The sequence below is a fragment of the Parasteatoda tepidariorum genome, chromosome 5 (assembly GCF_043381705.1).
Source record: "Parasteatoda tepidariorum isolate YZ-2023 chromosome 5, CAS_Ptep_4.0, whole genome shotgun sequence".
Lineage (NCBI taxonomy): Eukaryota > Metazoa > Arthropoda > Arachnida > Araneae > Theridiidae > Parasteatoda > Parasteatoda tepidariorum.
The window spans coordinates 17515598-17531835 of NC_092208.1; the positions used below are offsets into that span (position 1 = coordinate 17515598).

A 16238-nucleotide genomic window follows, 5' to 3' on the forward strand; every position below is an offset into this window, starting at 1 on the left:
CACTCTCTTGAAAATTAAATGAAAGAACTCAGTCTGAAAAGCAATCCAAGAACAACCAAGAAGTTCCAAACTTATCGTTTGCTTTTTTTTAATTTGATCTTGTGCTGCTTTTTATTAACGCTTATGATAGCCTGATTTTTTATGACTCATACAACATTGTTGTAGTTGACTTTATCGATGAAGCTAATAGACGAACAACCTCCATTTTACAAATGAGTTAAAAAAATAGTAACATACTGATCTTATATAGTATTAAACAGTACTGTTCACTTAGGTTGATAGGCTTTGGAGTTACATAAAATTCGTCATTAAATATGTAATAGCGTTTTTCCATTTTGAAAAAGAATTTTTTGTTAAATATCCTATACTAAACTACAAAATTCGACATACTATACCCTATATCTACGTTATAAAAATTATTTCGGCCAATACCTAGCTGTGTTAATTAAAAATGAAATTTAAATACTCACGATATATTATTTTCTTGCTCATCTTATAACCAACAATTATTTATGAGTTCTAAAGCGTGAGATGTATGCTAATTGTTGATGAAATACGAGTTGTTTGTAAAAGTTTTTTGTTGTATGTTCTGCGTTCAAAGAATAAATAATTTTTACCATATTTATTTATTCTTTTGAAAAGATAAAAGTGGCATTGAGACTTGCGACTTATGACCATACCTACACTCTGTCTTAATGATGTCACAAAGCGTCGGTTTCTCTGATCTAATAGAGCTATTATCAGTGGCAGGGGGGAGAAAGTGATGGAAATGGGGAATGGGAATATTTCTTGCCAATTGCATATTGATAAATCAAAAGATATAAAGAATTAGACAAATAAAACTAAAACGCCATTATTAGCGATTTTTTTTTTAAAAAAAGTAAATTTTATCAGTTCTTCAATTTTTAAGATAGCAGTGGTGACCTACTTTTAAAAGTGATGAGTTTTAACTATTTTTTTTTTAACATTTTATGCCAACACATTTTTACACTTGTATTTTTATAAATGTGTAAAAAAATACTTAGGTTAGGGAAAATGTTTTACACTTTCTAAAAAAAATTAATCACTAATTATTTTAGTGTATATTAATTTACTATTAAACTTGAAAAGCGCTCAATCCAGAACAGAATAAAACTCGTAGTTAAAGCATTGCGACACCCTCGCCTTCCCAGAGAGCTTTTTGAGGGAAGCTAACTTACATTTGAGTTACAGGAAGAGGTAAACCACAAGAACTTTTAACGGTTAGCCCGTAACCATGGGTAAATGCAGCCCTTGATCTGCTTACAAATAGGGGTATTTTTTTGTCCAAAATGTGGTTGGCCGAAGCTGGAAGCTATATATAGATTTTGCATAAATCTGAATGTTTGTTAATCCTAAAATTATAGTATTTAAAAATTCTTTTTTAAAGCTAGTTTAAGCTAAGACAAACCACTTTTGCTTTAGGTTCGCAAAAACTTTTTGGTTCACTATAATGAAGGTGTGTTAAGCTTATAAAAAGTAAATAAAGTTCTTTATTACCCGTTGGGAAAATGGGTAACAGGTTTTTCATGCTCACACACTTTTCGACTAGATTAACTTCATCTACTAGATCAGTGGTTCCCAACCTGGGGGCGATCGCCTCAAAGGGGGCGATAGAGCTTCTCAAGGGGGGCGATCAGGGGGCGAAGAGTACTCAAAAGATAAAAATTACTACTAATAATAATAATAAAAGCTATTTGAGATTGGAATTGAAAATACATATGAAACCTATGGTTCTGGTGTAGACAAAGAATTATGATAGCTAAAAATTTAAAAAAAATTCAAGTGCAGGATCGTTTTCGTCATACGTTTTGGTATCGCAGGCGGAAATCCGATAAGTCACTCTGTTCCTCGGAGCAATAATACTGTTTCCAGGCGTATTGTTGAGATGGCCGCCGACGTTGAATCAAAACTCATCAAATTTCTGAAAGAAGGTAAATTTGCGTTGCAGATTGATGAATCAACTGTGATAGATAACAAAGCTGTTTTAGCTTACGTGAGATTCATAAATGAGAGTAAGGAGATAAACGAGGAAATATTGTTTGCAAGAACTTTGAACACAGATACAAAAGGATCGTCGATTTTTAAATTGGCCAATGATTATCTTGAGGTAAAAAAAATTCCCCACACAAGTGTAATTGCTTGTGCAACAGATTGCTCCAACCATGTCTGGTTGTCATACTGAGTTTCTGGGTCACCTTAAAAAAGAAGTACCGGAAGTTCATTATGTCATTCATCGTCAACTTTTGGCTGCAAAAAATTGGTTATTTCTGGCATAAATAAAATATAAGCTAATTCTCCTAATAACCGTTTGTTCCGAGAACTTTGCCATGAAAATTATGAAGATTTCGAATTCCTGCTCCTGCATACAGCTGTGAGATGGCTTTCAAAAGGAAACTGAGCCGTTTCTTCGAATTGCTGGATTCGGTTACTGAGNAAGCTAAGACAAACCACTTTTGCTTTAGGTTCGCAAAAACTTTTTGGTTCACTATAATGAAGGTGTGTTAAGCTTATAAAAAGTAAATAAAGTTCTTTATTACCCGTTGGGAAAATGGGTAACAGGTTTTTCATGCTCACACACTTTTCGACTAGATTAACTTCATCTACTAAATCAACATTAACAACAAAATGGCACCTAATGAATTGTAAGTCATAGAAAATCAGGCTAACTTAAGCCTTTATAAAATGGTATCATAACAGAATCAAAAAAAATTTAAAAAAGCAGACAATAAGTTTGCAATTGGGTACTTGCAACTCGAGACAAAAACGGTCACTAATACACAGACACGTGACCTATGACCTCAGCGCCAGCTTATTGTTTCATATTTTATTTTATAACCGTCGTTGAACAGCCGACCCAATTTTTGGGCTTACGACTCCACGCCGAAGCCATGTAATTTTGAACCCAATCCAGAAGACAAGGGAACTCCTGTATCAAGTATTGGTCTTCGTGGAGGACTTTTTGATGGAACTAACCCGCATTTGCTTTACATGGAGAGGTAGACCACGAGAACCTCCCACGGGTAGCCTGATGGCAAAGGGATTTTAATCCCTGATCCTTCTACCACTGAAGATATTTCACGTCTGCACTGTGGTCGGTGCAAACCGGGTGCGGATTCATATCGATCAGTCATCGCTGGGATTTGAACTCGGGTCACCTCATTGGAAGGCGAACGCTCTAAGCCCCTGAGCCGGCTCAGCTTATTGTTTACAAGCAAGTAGGCGTGTTAAAGTTGAACTAAATCTCTCCAAATAAGTTAGGATGTTAATTAAATAAAACGCCGTATCGCGCATCAAATTTGTTAAAGTATAATTATTTCTCTTCCTTGTCCTTTACTTAACTTAAATGCATTATTTGTTTATGTATTTTATTGTAATCGTGATATATTTTTGTTTTGTGAACTTAGAAACTTCAATGCTCAATTAAATGGTTTATATTCCACATGGCTTTGTGCCTGTCTTTGTGTTAAGTATAAAAAAATCTTTGTAAAAGAATATAGAATGTGTAACTTACGAGAATTGATAATTGTCAGATTAGGCTTACCCGAAATAGAATGGGAAAGAACACTAGATAACGTAAGTGAATGCCACGCTTCAACAACCAATCAAGATCGAGATACCCACACTACCTCCTTTGCACCCATTTCTTGCAGTTGATTGCTTGTCAGGCTGAGTTTTTTCTTCTAATTTTCACCAGCATGCATTTTACATAATATTAATTAAAAGTATTTCTGTGTTCTTTTAATGATTAACTTATTCATATTAACTGTCTTTGAAGCGATTTTAATAAAAATGTGTTTACTATATAAGGAGAAGAACTTTCAGACATTTTAAGAAGCGTATATTGGCTAAATTGGTTTTCAGTTTCTGCCAATATACGTTTCTTAAACCAATGTACATTTTATCAGTTAAAAAAAAAATTTTTTTTTTGTAAATTATCAGTCTTTACAATGTTACTCTGAAAAGCATGGGATTAATATTGACCTTTAACTTTATACCTTTTGTATTTCCCAATAATTATAACAGTAAATTACAGTAGTATTTAACTCCAAATTCTTCTTTTAAAACACACTTATTACATAAATGTGTATTTTCAGTATTTGCATCTTTTTCCTCTTTTTATTTATTTTATTTTTTATTGAAAATAAAATATTATAATTATAATTTTATTATTTCTGAAATCAATGCAAAGTCAAATAATTGTAGAAATAAAAAAGAGTAAAAGTAAAAATTCATTGATTATAAAAGGGGAAATTTTACAATGTGTGAAATCCATTGATTTCATAAAGCAGGAAAAAAGAAAAAAATGAAGCACTCTAGCGACGGCCACTCGTTGATGTCACCAACCATCGTCAAGTTGGTGGGCGAATTAACATGACGAGGAATATTTAAGGATAAAGCTCATAAGTTGTAAAAACCCTTGATAGGCATACCTAATAACAAACTGCAGCGCTTGCAACTAAAAAATTTATAGTTAAATAGTTATTAAATTAGCTCACAATAACTTTTGATCCAATGATCTGATTTTCACGTATTGGAAATCTATCTCAATGATTCGAAGTTTCATTGTTTCTTTTTCTTTGATAGATTCTGATTCTTGACCCTCAAAATCTAGCTGCGACCTATAAAATGTAGACGTAATAGTTTGGACAGGAAAGCGGTCAAAAGTTTGGATCGCTTAATAGTAATTTCACATTTTGCGTATTTCGGTATGTCTCGAAACCACAATTAGAATATTAGTTTACCCAAAAACAATTTTTCGTAGAACATAATTTTAATATTTATTAGTTCGTTTTGCTTTTTAATCAAGCATAGTCAAAAGAGTTTTGAGTTGCGTACGATTTTTTTCATCATACAATCAACAAGTATACGATTTCTTTCATCATTCTAAAGAATGAAATTTTAAATGGCGAATAACAAATTGGTTGAATGAGTTCTAGAGAAATTAAATTTTCAATATACTTTCTGATATTTAATAAATCAAAAACTATTCGACCGATTTCATTCATTTGGCATTTAAAATAACCGTCTTTAAACCGGTTTTTAATGCAATAAAGCTTGCTGTTAAAAGCTCCGGAAAAGCGGCAACTAACCCCCAAAGGGTTAATATGCGTTAGTTAAGCATTTGTAAATAATTGCTTTTCACTTTGCATTGCTTTTTTGTTTGAAACTACTCCATAACGATTTCTCTCCCAAACCTCTCATGTTATTAGATTAAATGAAAAATGATTTGAAGCATTAAAAAATTTATTCAGCTTCATGTTGAGTTTTCTTTAAAAAAATCCTAAAATAGGCATCTAAGAGACGTGGATTTATGCATTTTATCAGCATAAGTAAAATATTCTTTTACCTTACAAGCAGTCTGAAATCCTCGAAGAAGTCACTTTAATTTACAACAAGGATTATAAGACTCCATGTCAGCATTTGAGTAAATTAACGATGATAACAAAGAAAATGAGGAACAGGAAAAAATGCAGCTGACGTTAAAGCCTTCTTTTACTGGGTAGTTTTCTTTTGCTACAAAGGTAATTTTATTTTACCAGCAGTTATTTACTTACTTGCTTAAAAATTAGTTTTAGTAACTTTTATTAATTTCGTACTTTGATTTTGTTTCCAGCAAGGTAATAATTTTCATCATAAAGCTGTTACTTATCACTATCTATACCTAAAGGTAAATATTATTTTATGATAAGTTATGTTAAAATTATGCATAATTTTCTGTGTGAAATGTAGTACAATCTGACTTATGCATTTTGACATACTGTTTAAGGTTTTTTTTTTTTTTTTTAAATAAAAACATGAGTAAAATTACCAGTTTACATTTAGTACGAAGATTTCAGATATAAAAACATCTTTTTAAAATGTCAAAGCCAAAGAATTTTTGTGTGTGTAATACTTCTACTATTTAGTTGAACGGTGTACCCCGTATCATTTCAAATTAGAAAACATCCAGGAGACAAGGGCACTCTCCTTTCGAGGAGTTTGTTTTGGGTGAAACTAACCTTTTACGGTCCAAATGGTTGTCGGTTGAGTCAAAAGATGTGTAATGTGAAACGTATTATCGCATTTATATTGACCAGCCACAACCGGGATTCGAACCTGGGACACTTCATAGGGAAACTAGCAAGTCATCCTGGTTCCCATAATTAAATTGCTTGAGTCACGTGGGGAAATTATGATAGAATTGGCCTTAATTATTAATAGTCGCCTTCGAAAGCCAGTACTTTCGGCAATTTTATTTCCAGTCAGCAACTTTTCGTGTCACTATTCATTATTTAAAATTATTAAAAGAACAAAAAATAATTAACAAATGCATCAACTAATAATAATTTGAAGAAGAGAGCTTTCCAATAACGTGAAAAGAATATTCCAACTCTGACTTGAACCTCGCCATCAACGCAAAATTACATTGATGAATGCTATAAGACTCGTTAGTTTTAATCTTATTCAATTACACTAAAATTATGGTTATATGAATATTTAATTAAACACAAACATTTATTTAAAATGCACTAAAGAGTGTTTGAAGGAGTTAGAGAACCAAAAATATAATAAATAACTCCCAAAGTAACTTCTCTTCATTTGATTAACTGAATATTTTTAACGAAGTACATACATGATTTTTGATGGAAAATAATAAATGCCAGGAAATTTTTTACGTCGACTATATACTTAGCTATTAATGTTAATATTCTATATTACAAACAATTTGTAATGGAATTGTAATTTTTTCGTGTACATTTTTATACAATTTTTCGTTTGTTTTATTTGATGTTCCTAAAATATTTGAAAAGCTTAATTATGCTCTCTAATACTTTCCTTTCAATATATTTTCGTCAAATTTGATTTGTATTATATTTAGGGTATTCCTGCTTATTAATATATAAAACACTGGGAGTGATTTATTATAAAATTCATAAATTTATATTTATAGAACACTAAGAGCGATTCATTAATCATAAACGAAATATTTGACATGAAACGCTATTTCATGACTTAATTTAACCCCTTTCTTTTTCTTAAATACGTTGATTATAAAATTTATTAAAAATATTTTAGATTTTCTTCACTGGTGAAAATGTATTAGGAAGTCAAATCCACGAGAAAGCTGAGTGTAAATTTCTTTCTGCCTTTTTTTCTGAAGAGAAAATTTGCACAGCATGAGAAATTTGGGAAATTTTTACCGAATGAAAACTATTTATTTCTCTGTGGCTCATTAGAAATCGAAAAATTGATACGATCAGAATTAAAGGAAATAAAACTATTTGTAAAGTTAGTCAGAAAGCATTTTAGAATTATTGTGTTTTTCAGTATCGTTTTCTTAAAAAATGAATTACTTTAAATTATTCATTAAATGAAATCATTTTCATAACTTTTTAATAAATCTATTATGTGTAAGAAATTATCACTGCGTGTTCTGAAATTTGTCCAAAAATCATCTTGTGCTTGTGAAATCAGCAAAAACAAGTATTAAAAAAAACAAAAATAGAAAGAACTGTAGTGAAAATATTTGAGAGAACGATTCTTTATATCATGTATATTCGAATTACTTTTTTTATTAATACTTTCTATAAATAAAATATGATATATCAGTAGAGTGTAAGGTTTATAAATTACTGCATGTCAATATTTTTCAAATTATGCAGCAATTTAAAATAAATTTTTGAATTTAGAGTTTGTTTATATTTTAACGCCATCGTACTAGAACTCAATATATTTAAAAATACTGCATTTGAGAGTATGAAAACTCTATGATAAATGCAACAGATAGTTCGGTGAACTGTAAGTTATTTTTTCCTTGATTTCTTATCCACAAAAATGATAAGACCCCTTAAAATCAGTTGAAAGTTGATTGCAATGTCGATAGCCTATAATTTTAAGGCTTCCATGACGTTTTGTTATTTCTTTGATCCTTGAGCATACTGATTTCTTAACTGATTTCTTAACTTGTATTATCTTCTTGATATTAGAGAAATACAAACAATGGAATTTAGCGAAACAGGTGAATACTCATTCTTAACTATAATTTGCTTATCTTTCAAATTTAATTAAACTAAAAAAATATTCTAAATAAGAGCTTTTTGTTTGATGTATATGTGTTTTTGGGTGCATAAATTTTTTTTGGTGTATACGTGATTATCTAGAATAATTAGTTATTTAGTGTAATTTCTTTGCTATTTGTTGAATCATAATTTCTTTAAATTTTTATGTGTTATCAAATATTCTAATTGTTATGCTTTGTGCGTATATTATTTTAAAATGGTCTATTACTCATGAAAAGTTCTGCTCTAAAATTTTCCTGTTATGGTTATCCCAACGATGGGAAAAAACTTTATCCCTTATATTAATTAACCTTTCAAATTTGCCTTAACCATTTACGCTTGCAGAGACGTTCCAACCACGTAAAGATGCTTTTTTTTATATAAAATCATCAATGACGTGCTTTGCACGTCAGCAGATAATTATCATAGAAATAAAAAAGACGCTCATAATTAGTACCACAAAAATAAAAATAAAAATGTTCCGATTTTTAAGTGCCAACTTTGAGCTGCAGCCGACTTTTTATTGAACTGCAATTTAGAGTTACTTAAATCTGATCATTACGTCAAAAGTTATTTGTTGTCCCAATTATCATCATTTAGCATTTCATTTTTCAAACTATCTACTTAGCGAAAATTAATCAATTTATATCAAGGTAAAATTCAAAATTTTGGAATACCTCGAAAAATGCTTTGAAATAGAAAAGAAAAAGAAAATTTAAATGCTATGAAAAATAAAATGAAACTTTTAATAAACTTTTCAATAATGCAAAAGTTACCACTTCTCTGTCCCTTTGTGGGGATATATAATAAAGTGATTTTGAGATTAAAGCAATAAGTTGGCAACTGTGAAAGTTCAAGCAATTTATTTCATTACAAAATCTTAGAAATAAAAAATTTGTTTTTAAGAAGTGTGTATTTTAAATCACTATCCTGAGAGGAATTTTTGTTTATTTTTATAAAAATAAATTTTAATTAATATTACGGTGCTTCGTTTCGTAGAATGAATACTTATCGAAAATGGGGTTCGAAAAGTATACACGTTATGACAAATTAATAGTTAAGCAATGAAAAAAAAAACTGAAAACATCAAAATCTGTTTGATTTCTGTGAGAAACAGTGTTAAGTTGAAAAGCAATTATTAGAAGAACTTTAAAATGTTATCGGACAATCAAATTGATTTTAATATTTTTAATCTCGTCTTCATAATCAATGATTTCGATATCGATTTTATTTTTTCCAAACTTTCTTAATTTGCAATATTTAATATGCGCAATTTTTTACCTCATTTTTGACAAGGGTTTTAAATATCTATATTAAGAGCAGTGATTACAGAACATCGTGTATGCTTTTATCCTTTTCTATTGTAATAATGCATTTTTATTGTTTTTTAGACCCTATTTTAAAACATAAAATGTTAGAAAAGGAAATAAAAATAATGCACACAGAAGTGCTTGCAGTCAAAACTCCAAAAGATGAAACAGAAGGAAAAACAAAGAAGAAATCTTTTTTCCATATAGACAAAGAAATGCTTAGGTTTAAAATCCATTTCTTCTTATTTATCGGAGGTAAGTGGAAACATAGGGATTTACTTTTCCTTAAATATTCTATTTTTAATAAAGGGTAATTATGTAGTAATTAAAAAAATAACAAGAATTGTTCCTTTGAAGAAAATAACTTTTAAAATTAACTTATGTACCGTGCTTAAATGAAAAAAAAAGCTGACAGCCAGAACAACTTTAGATCCATTTGTTCGATTTCTGCGTAATTAGACTTAATCTTAATAGAAAGTAAAACCTTAAACACGATGATTCAGTAACGCAGACGATATTTCACGCAACGAAATATGACGCAAAAACGTCCTATATATCAATAAAAAAATAATTTCTTCCTCATAAATTCGGATTTCTGCCCCTCAATGTATGAAGCATAACCACAATCTGGAAAATAGGGTTCCAATAGTTTAGACAGGAGAGCGGTTAAGTGTTTGGAACCCTTACTGTTCATTTCAATTTGGAATGCATGGGGATACATTAATATTTTTTGAAAATCATGATAACGATACTTTAAATATTCTCACAATTTATCATGAATAAATATCGAGCAAAAGATTATGATTTTCAATGACTTTACGGAGAGCATTAGAGACAAAGAGAAATGATATTTGCAGCTTTGTTGCAAGCATTATCGATCATCTATTAAAATACCATGAATGTTGTCGATTAAAAAATTTAATTTAAGGTGCTAACAAATTTAGAGTGCTGATAAATTAGGATAATTGGACAATTGTAGAAATGAAGTTTATCATAAAATTGGAAAATATCGCCTAACGTTATATGCTGTATTAAAATTACAACATAGCAGTATCTACGGTGAAGTGCGTAACGCAATCTAAATTTCAGTTACTGCTTTCATATTTATTACTGATTGCAGCTAGTATATGTAAGATAAAGTGTTTAAAAAAGAAAAACTGTCAAAAAATTGGTTTAAGTGACTTAATGTAGGTTTTTATACTATTCATAAAGCTGTGGCTCACTGCAAGAACAAACAGTGATAATGTTTTCCCAAAGAACATGGTATGTTCTGAAAAACGGTTTAAAGCTGAGATCAACAATGAAGACAAAATTTTTATGGAATATACAGAAAATCACCTTTCCTGAGCCAATGTCCTATAATTAAGGCGAACTTACAATTTTTAAGTTAATTAAGAATACTAGATTTTGTATTTAAATTCTGTATTTAATTATTCTTGTACGGCGTCTAAAGATTATGATGAGTACAAATATTTTACTTCTTCCAGATAAATTCTAATAATAAAATAGTTTTGCTACTAGTGTTCTAGAAAAAAGAATATTAAAATGTGTCACGAGTTTTCTCGTCATCTGGAAAGTGTGTTTTTATATTTTTTTTAATTGTATATTCATTTATTTTTAGGTACAGCCTCAGTAAACCCATTCATCCCAGTTGTTGCGAAGAACAGACTCGGTCTTTCTGCAACTTCTCTAGCTGCTGTCTTGGCTGCTCAACAATTAATTACAATTGTTTCGAAGCCAATAATTGGTTACATTGCCGATTACTTCAACAGGCTCAAACTGATGATTAATACACTGCTCATTTTGCAAATAGTTTTCCTGTTTTTAATTCTCGCCGTTCCTCACATCAAAAAACCCTCCGACTCATCACAGGAATTAACATTATACGATCAATTAGAACACTTCAAGAAATCTTCCGAATCAGTGATTCTCACAGCCCGGTATTACCCTGACAGCAGAAACTCATCCAGTCAAATTACCTCTCCAAACTCTCCAGAGGAAAATGGAAACTCGTGGAATGAAGATAACAGCACATTCTCAGAAATTACGTGTTTACAACAAATTAATTTGACATCAATGATCTGTTTTCAGAAAGACATTGACGTAGAAATAAGCGATTTCAACCATGAATCTGAGTTAAATTTCAGCTGTTTAGTTAATTCTTTTAGTGCAGACATCTTTAATGAACATTTTCAACAGTGTAACAAAAAGTTGCATTTTCGTTTGCTAGCATTAGATTCTAACTATTCTGTCTATCAGAAAAACAAGACTTTTCCTTGCACGATTTCACTCACGAAAGATCACGATAATTCTAGTATCTCAACAATAAGTGACTTTCACACTTATGAATTTTGGATATTTGCTGTTGTCAACATTCTTGCAGGTATATGTACCAGTTCAGTTTTTACACTCTCTGATACAGCTTGCTGTGAGAGTGTGCAGAAGTTAGGGGGAGAATTCGGGAGACAAAGATTGTTTGGCGCAGTTGGATGGGGGGCATTGGCAGCTATAAGTGGATATTTATGTGACCTAACTGGTAACTATTATGCATCTTGGACGTTTATGGCAGTGCTGCAAATACTGGCTTTGTGGAATGTTTCTCAATTAGATCTCATTAAGCCACATTTCTCACAGAATCTTCTAAAAGACGTTGGTAGAGTTCTAAAATCTTTAGAATTCGCTGCATTCGAATTTGGAGTCTTGTTCAATGGAATAGGTGCAGGTTTACTGTGGTTTTACTTAATATGGTTTGTTTCAAGTTTAGGAGCCAGTAAATTCCTCTGCGGATTGACACAGTACGTTGAATGCTTTCTTGGCGAGATACCTTTCATGTTTTTTTCAGGCTGGTTCATAAAGAAATTAGGACATTTTAATCTCCTTTCACTTTCCCTCATATCTTATGCTTTGCGCTTTTTATGGTACAGCTATCTGCAAAATCCATGGCTCATTCTTCCTGCTGAAATTACGCATGGTTTTACTTATGGAACTCTTTTTCCTGCTATAGCATCGTATGGGAAAATGAAAGCAAAACCTGGAACAGAGGCAACAACACAATCAATTCTGTTTACGACACATGGAGGCTTAGGTAAGTTTTAAATTATCGATAACCTGATAATTACTAGTGATTAAAATTTTTTTTGATATAATCCGTCGTTTTTATAATACATGTATGACCAAATTGATTGGAGAGCTTTTTTTTTAAACATTAATTTATATTAATCATTTATAGCCATTAAAGTATGAAATATAACAGATAAATCCGCTATCCCTTTTCCCAATTTTGTAGATATTAAATAAAAATCTATAAACAATAAATTAATTCTAATAATAAGAAAAACAATTAAAATGCCATAAAATCAAAATAAAGAAAGGTTTATATGTAATCGTATATTTACAAAACAAGATTACAAATAAATTACCACTTAGTTTCACGGGAAAAAGGAATCTAAAGGGTCAAAAATTGCGCAAAATATGAGTATTTAAAGTAATCTTTTTATACTGCACATGCGTGCAAAACATTTAGAAAAAATTTCCTAATTTTATTCAGAACTGTATTTGTATCTTATGAAAAATACTCCGATTTGAATATCTTGGAAAAGTAAAAAGTTTCTGCAAATTTTTAAGTAGTTTCTGTATTTCTTTTTAAAATCTTTAAATTGTATAGGGTTTTATAAAAATTTCATTTTGTATCATAAAACAAAATTTCATAACAAATGATAATAGCCTAAAATGATGATCAGAACGACAAAAAATGATGGTATTAGGAAATGATGTATTAAGAAAATTGAAATAAAACATAATTTATAGGTTGTGGATCTGTATAATGCCGATGTCATTTTTTAATAAGTCTCGTTTCATATTAATAAGTTAAATTAGTGGAAAACCCCTCACCATTCGAATCTTTCCTTTCAAATCAAACAAAAACTACTTAGAAAATGATTAGAAACTTTTTAAATTTTCAAGATACTCAAATCGGACTTTTTTCATAAGTTATCAAATACGATTCAAAACAAAATTCTGAAGAAAAAAGAAACCTCTTAAATTTTTTCCACAAATGAGCATTACAAAAGTATTACTTTTAATACTTTTATTTTAAGCAAATTTTTTAGCGATTTTTTTTTCAAATTTTAAAATAATATTTCAATTATCAATTAAAAATTACTCTATAAATTTTGTGTAATTTTATTAAAAATTTCTGCAGTTGTAATAAGAAAACGTAAGTCAAAAAATTAGTTTTTTTTCTTACTAAAAATATCTATATCTTCATGAATGTTTAAGTTAGATTCAAGGAACTTGGTGCAATTTTTTCATATGCAAATAAAAATAATTGATATGAGTTCTGAGTTTATCGCTATATTTTTGGGTATAGGTTGTACAAAAACATTCTTTTTCGTTCATAATTAATTACCTGTCTCTTAAACTTTTAAACTTTATTGGCGTTTATGAGATATCGCATGACTTGCGCACTTTTAAAGTTTTAAATTAATTCTCTAAGTATTTACTTAAAAATATAAAAAAAGGAGTTAGTGTAGAAGTATTTCCATTATTTAGCACAGCTCCTGTGTACGTACATAACATAAGGTTCATACTATACTGCAATCGGGAATAAATCGAAATGAAAATTTTCTGTTATTTTCTAAAATATTTATTAAATTGGAAACTTTGACTTTAAGAAAAACTGTATATATTTCAGGTGCAGGTCTTGGATGCATTTTGGCAGGCATTTGCTTTGATAAAATAGGACCTCATCAAACTTTCTTCTACTTCAGCATAATGTGTTCTTGCGCTTCCGTCCTTAAGATTGTGCACACCTTCTTATTCAAACGTCACAACACTGATAAACTTAGTTTGTCATCAGGATCAATCGCTACGTGATTTATGTCAGTGTCTCTGCTTAGCCAAGATGAGTAAGAATCATTGTTCAAAAATCTGCATATTACGTCACAGAATTAGCAAGCGTTTGACGTGTGGTTTAACGGTTTGATCAATGGATAAAACAATTACCCTTATCGCACCCTAAAATCTTGCCTCGTTCTATTTTTAAAATATATTTTTTTCATAGTTATAAAGGTCAAATTTTAAATGCTACTATTCTTATTATTTTGCATATGTTGAAAGCAAATGTCGAGAGAACAAATATCTTTAAAAAAAACTTTTTCACATAAGCATACTTTAAATAATTATGCAATAAAAAAAAGCATTTTATGCCTTAAAATCAACATAAAAAAAGCCAAACAATGTATATTTTTGTATTTTTAAAAAATATTATTGAGTAGTGTTTAAAAGCTATTTTCAAATACTAAATTTTTATAATTTAAGATGTATTGTAACCATATGTTTTCAAAAAACCTTTTATTACATCAACATGCTTTAAATATTTATGCAATGGAAATTACTGTTATGTAATAAAACACAATATGCAAATAAACAATCTACAGGAATTCCCTAGTTGTTGAGTTTCTTTACTGAAAATATCTTCATTATAGAAAAAAGAAATTTAAACATTCTAATAATTACTTATGCTACGCCCTTATATAATAAGACAAAGTAAGATGAAACTTCAGCTTAAGAGTTATATGTTAAATTAATGTTAGGACGATATCCGCAGTATGTTTCTCTATTTTATCATATTAAAATTTATGCTTTATCTTAAACATTTTTATCGTTAAATAATTCTGCCCATAAATTATCTAAATTTTATAACTTTGATTTTCAGCAGAAGGAAAATTTGCAAAAAATAAAAACGCCTTTCAAATTATTACAATCACAAAAATATATCCATTTCAAATAAAATTAAAATAATAGTCACACTAACTTTTGATTTCAAAAAAGTCAAGGAGTGTACTTAAAAGAAAGTTTTCAAGGAGTTTTCTCAAGGAGTGTACTTAAAAACTCCTTGAGAAAAAGACAAAGTATGTAAGAATAGATAAAGAATATTTCTGACTTCTATTGAAAAGTATTTCCTTTTTATTATAATTATTATAAACTCGCCGTCTTTGGCAACAAGCTTGGTTACCTTTCAAGATTATTTTGTACAACATATAGATTTTAATGGTAACCAAGAAGAATGCACACCACAACTGTATTTGCTGTGCACTTTTTATGATCTCGTTTTTGCCTCTAACATTCTACGTCTTCAACTCCTCCTCCTCCTTCAAATCTAACACCTTAATTAGTTTCAAACGATATATAGTAACTAAAATTTCATTTTCTAGCTGTTGCCCGAGCAGAAGTACGATATCAATTATAACTATATCAAAAGATGTCTGTGTTATTGCCAGAATTCTTTATGTATTGAATTTTAGTAATAATTTAAAATCTGTTAAGCAGCTATTAAATCACAAAATCCACCATAAATCAGAAATAAGCTAAAATATTGAGAAAATATGGGGAAAAAAATAATGCCAAGAGAAGAAAATTAATAAAATTTTTTTAAAAAGTATTAAAAAAAATATCATTTTTGATTTTCCTTTAAAAAAAAAAAAAAAAAAAAAAAAAAAAAAAAAAAAAAAAAAAAAAAAAAAAAAAAAAAAAAAAAAAAAAAAAAACTTAAAAATTCGGAAAACGAAAGAAAGAAAAGAAAAGATTTTTTCTTTTCTTCGCTTTGTTTTCTGGATTTTTAATTTTTTTTTTTTTTGATAATCACAAATTATATTTTTTTAAATACTTCAGAGAATTTTTTTATTAATTATTTTATTTCTACTCTTGGCATTATTTTTTTCCCTTTTTTTCTCTCCATATTTTCTCAATATTTTAGCTTATTTTATGAATTCCATATACTTGCAGCTTATGCGCAGTTAATAAAACTTACTAATTTTCTTCATTTTTCTTTTATGTTTTTATTGCGTTTTTATTTATTTTATATATA

General features: G+C 29.4%; 2 protein-coding genes across 3 annotated transcripts; both read left to right on the plus strand.

The window, feature by feature from the left end:
* The first annotated feature begins 1906 nt into the window (after positions 1-1906).
* LOC122272007 (protein FAM200C-like) lies at positions 1907-2297 on the plus strand. The gene is made up of 2 exons (XM_043054939.1): positions 1907-2128; positions 2172-2297. Exons 1-2 carry the CDS (start codon positions 1907-1909, stop codon positions 2295-2297), a joined length of 348 nt encoding a protein of 115 aa, XP_042910873.1.
* Positions 2298-5400: 3103 nt separating this feature from the next.
* On the plus strand, positions 5401-14814 carry LOC107451180 (major facilitator superfamily domain-containing protein 6). Of its 2 annotated transcripts, XM_043054650.2 has the most exons (5): positions 5401-5543; positions 5636-5689; positions 9452-9625; positions 10992-12455; positions 14064-14814. In XM_043054650.2, the coding sequence occupies exons 3-5, from the start codon at positions 9472-9474 to the stop codon at positions 14243-14245; spliced, it is 1800 nt and encodes a 599-aa protein (XP_042910584.1). In that variant the 5' UTR covers positions 5401-5543; positions 5636-5689; positions 9452-9471; the 3' UTR covers positions 14246-14814. The 2 variants fall into 2 exon arrangements, with proteins under 2 accessions (XP_042910584.1, XP_071037241.1); XM_071181140.1 differs by lacking the exons at positions 5401-5543; positions 5636-5689 and adding an exon at positions 7859-8020.
* Positions 14815-16238: the final 1424 nt, after the last annotated feature.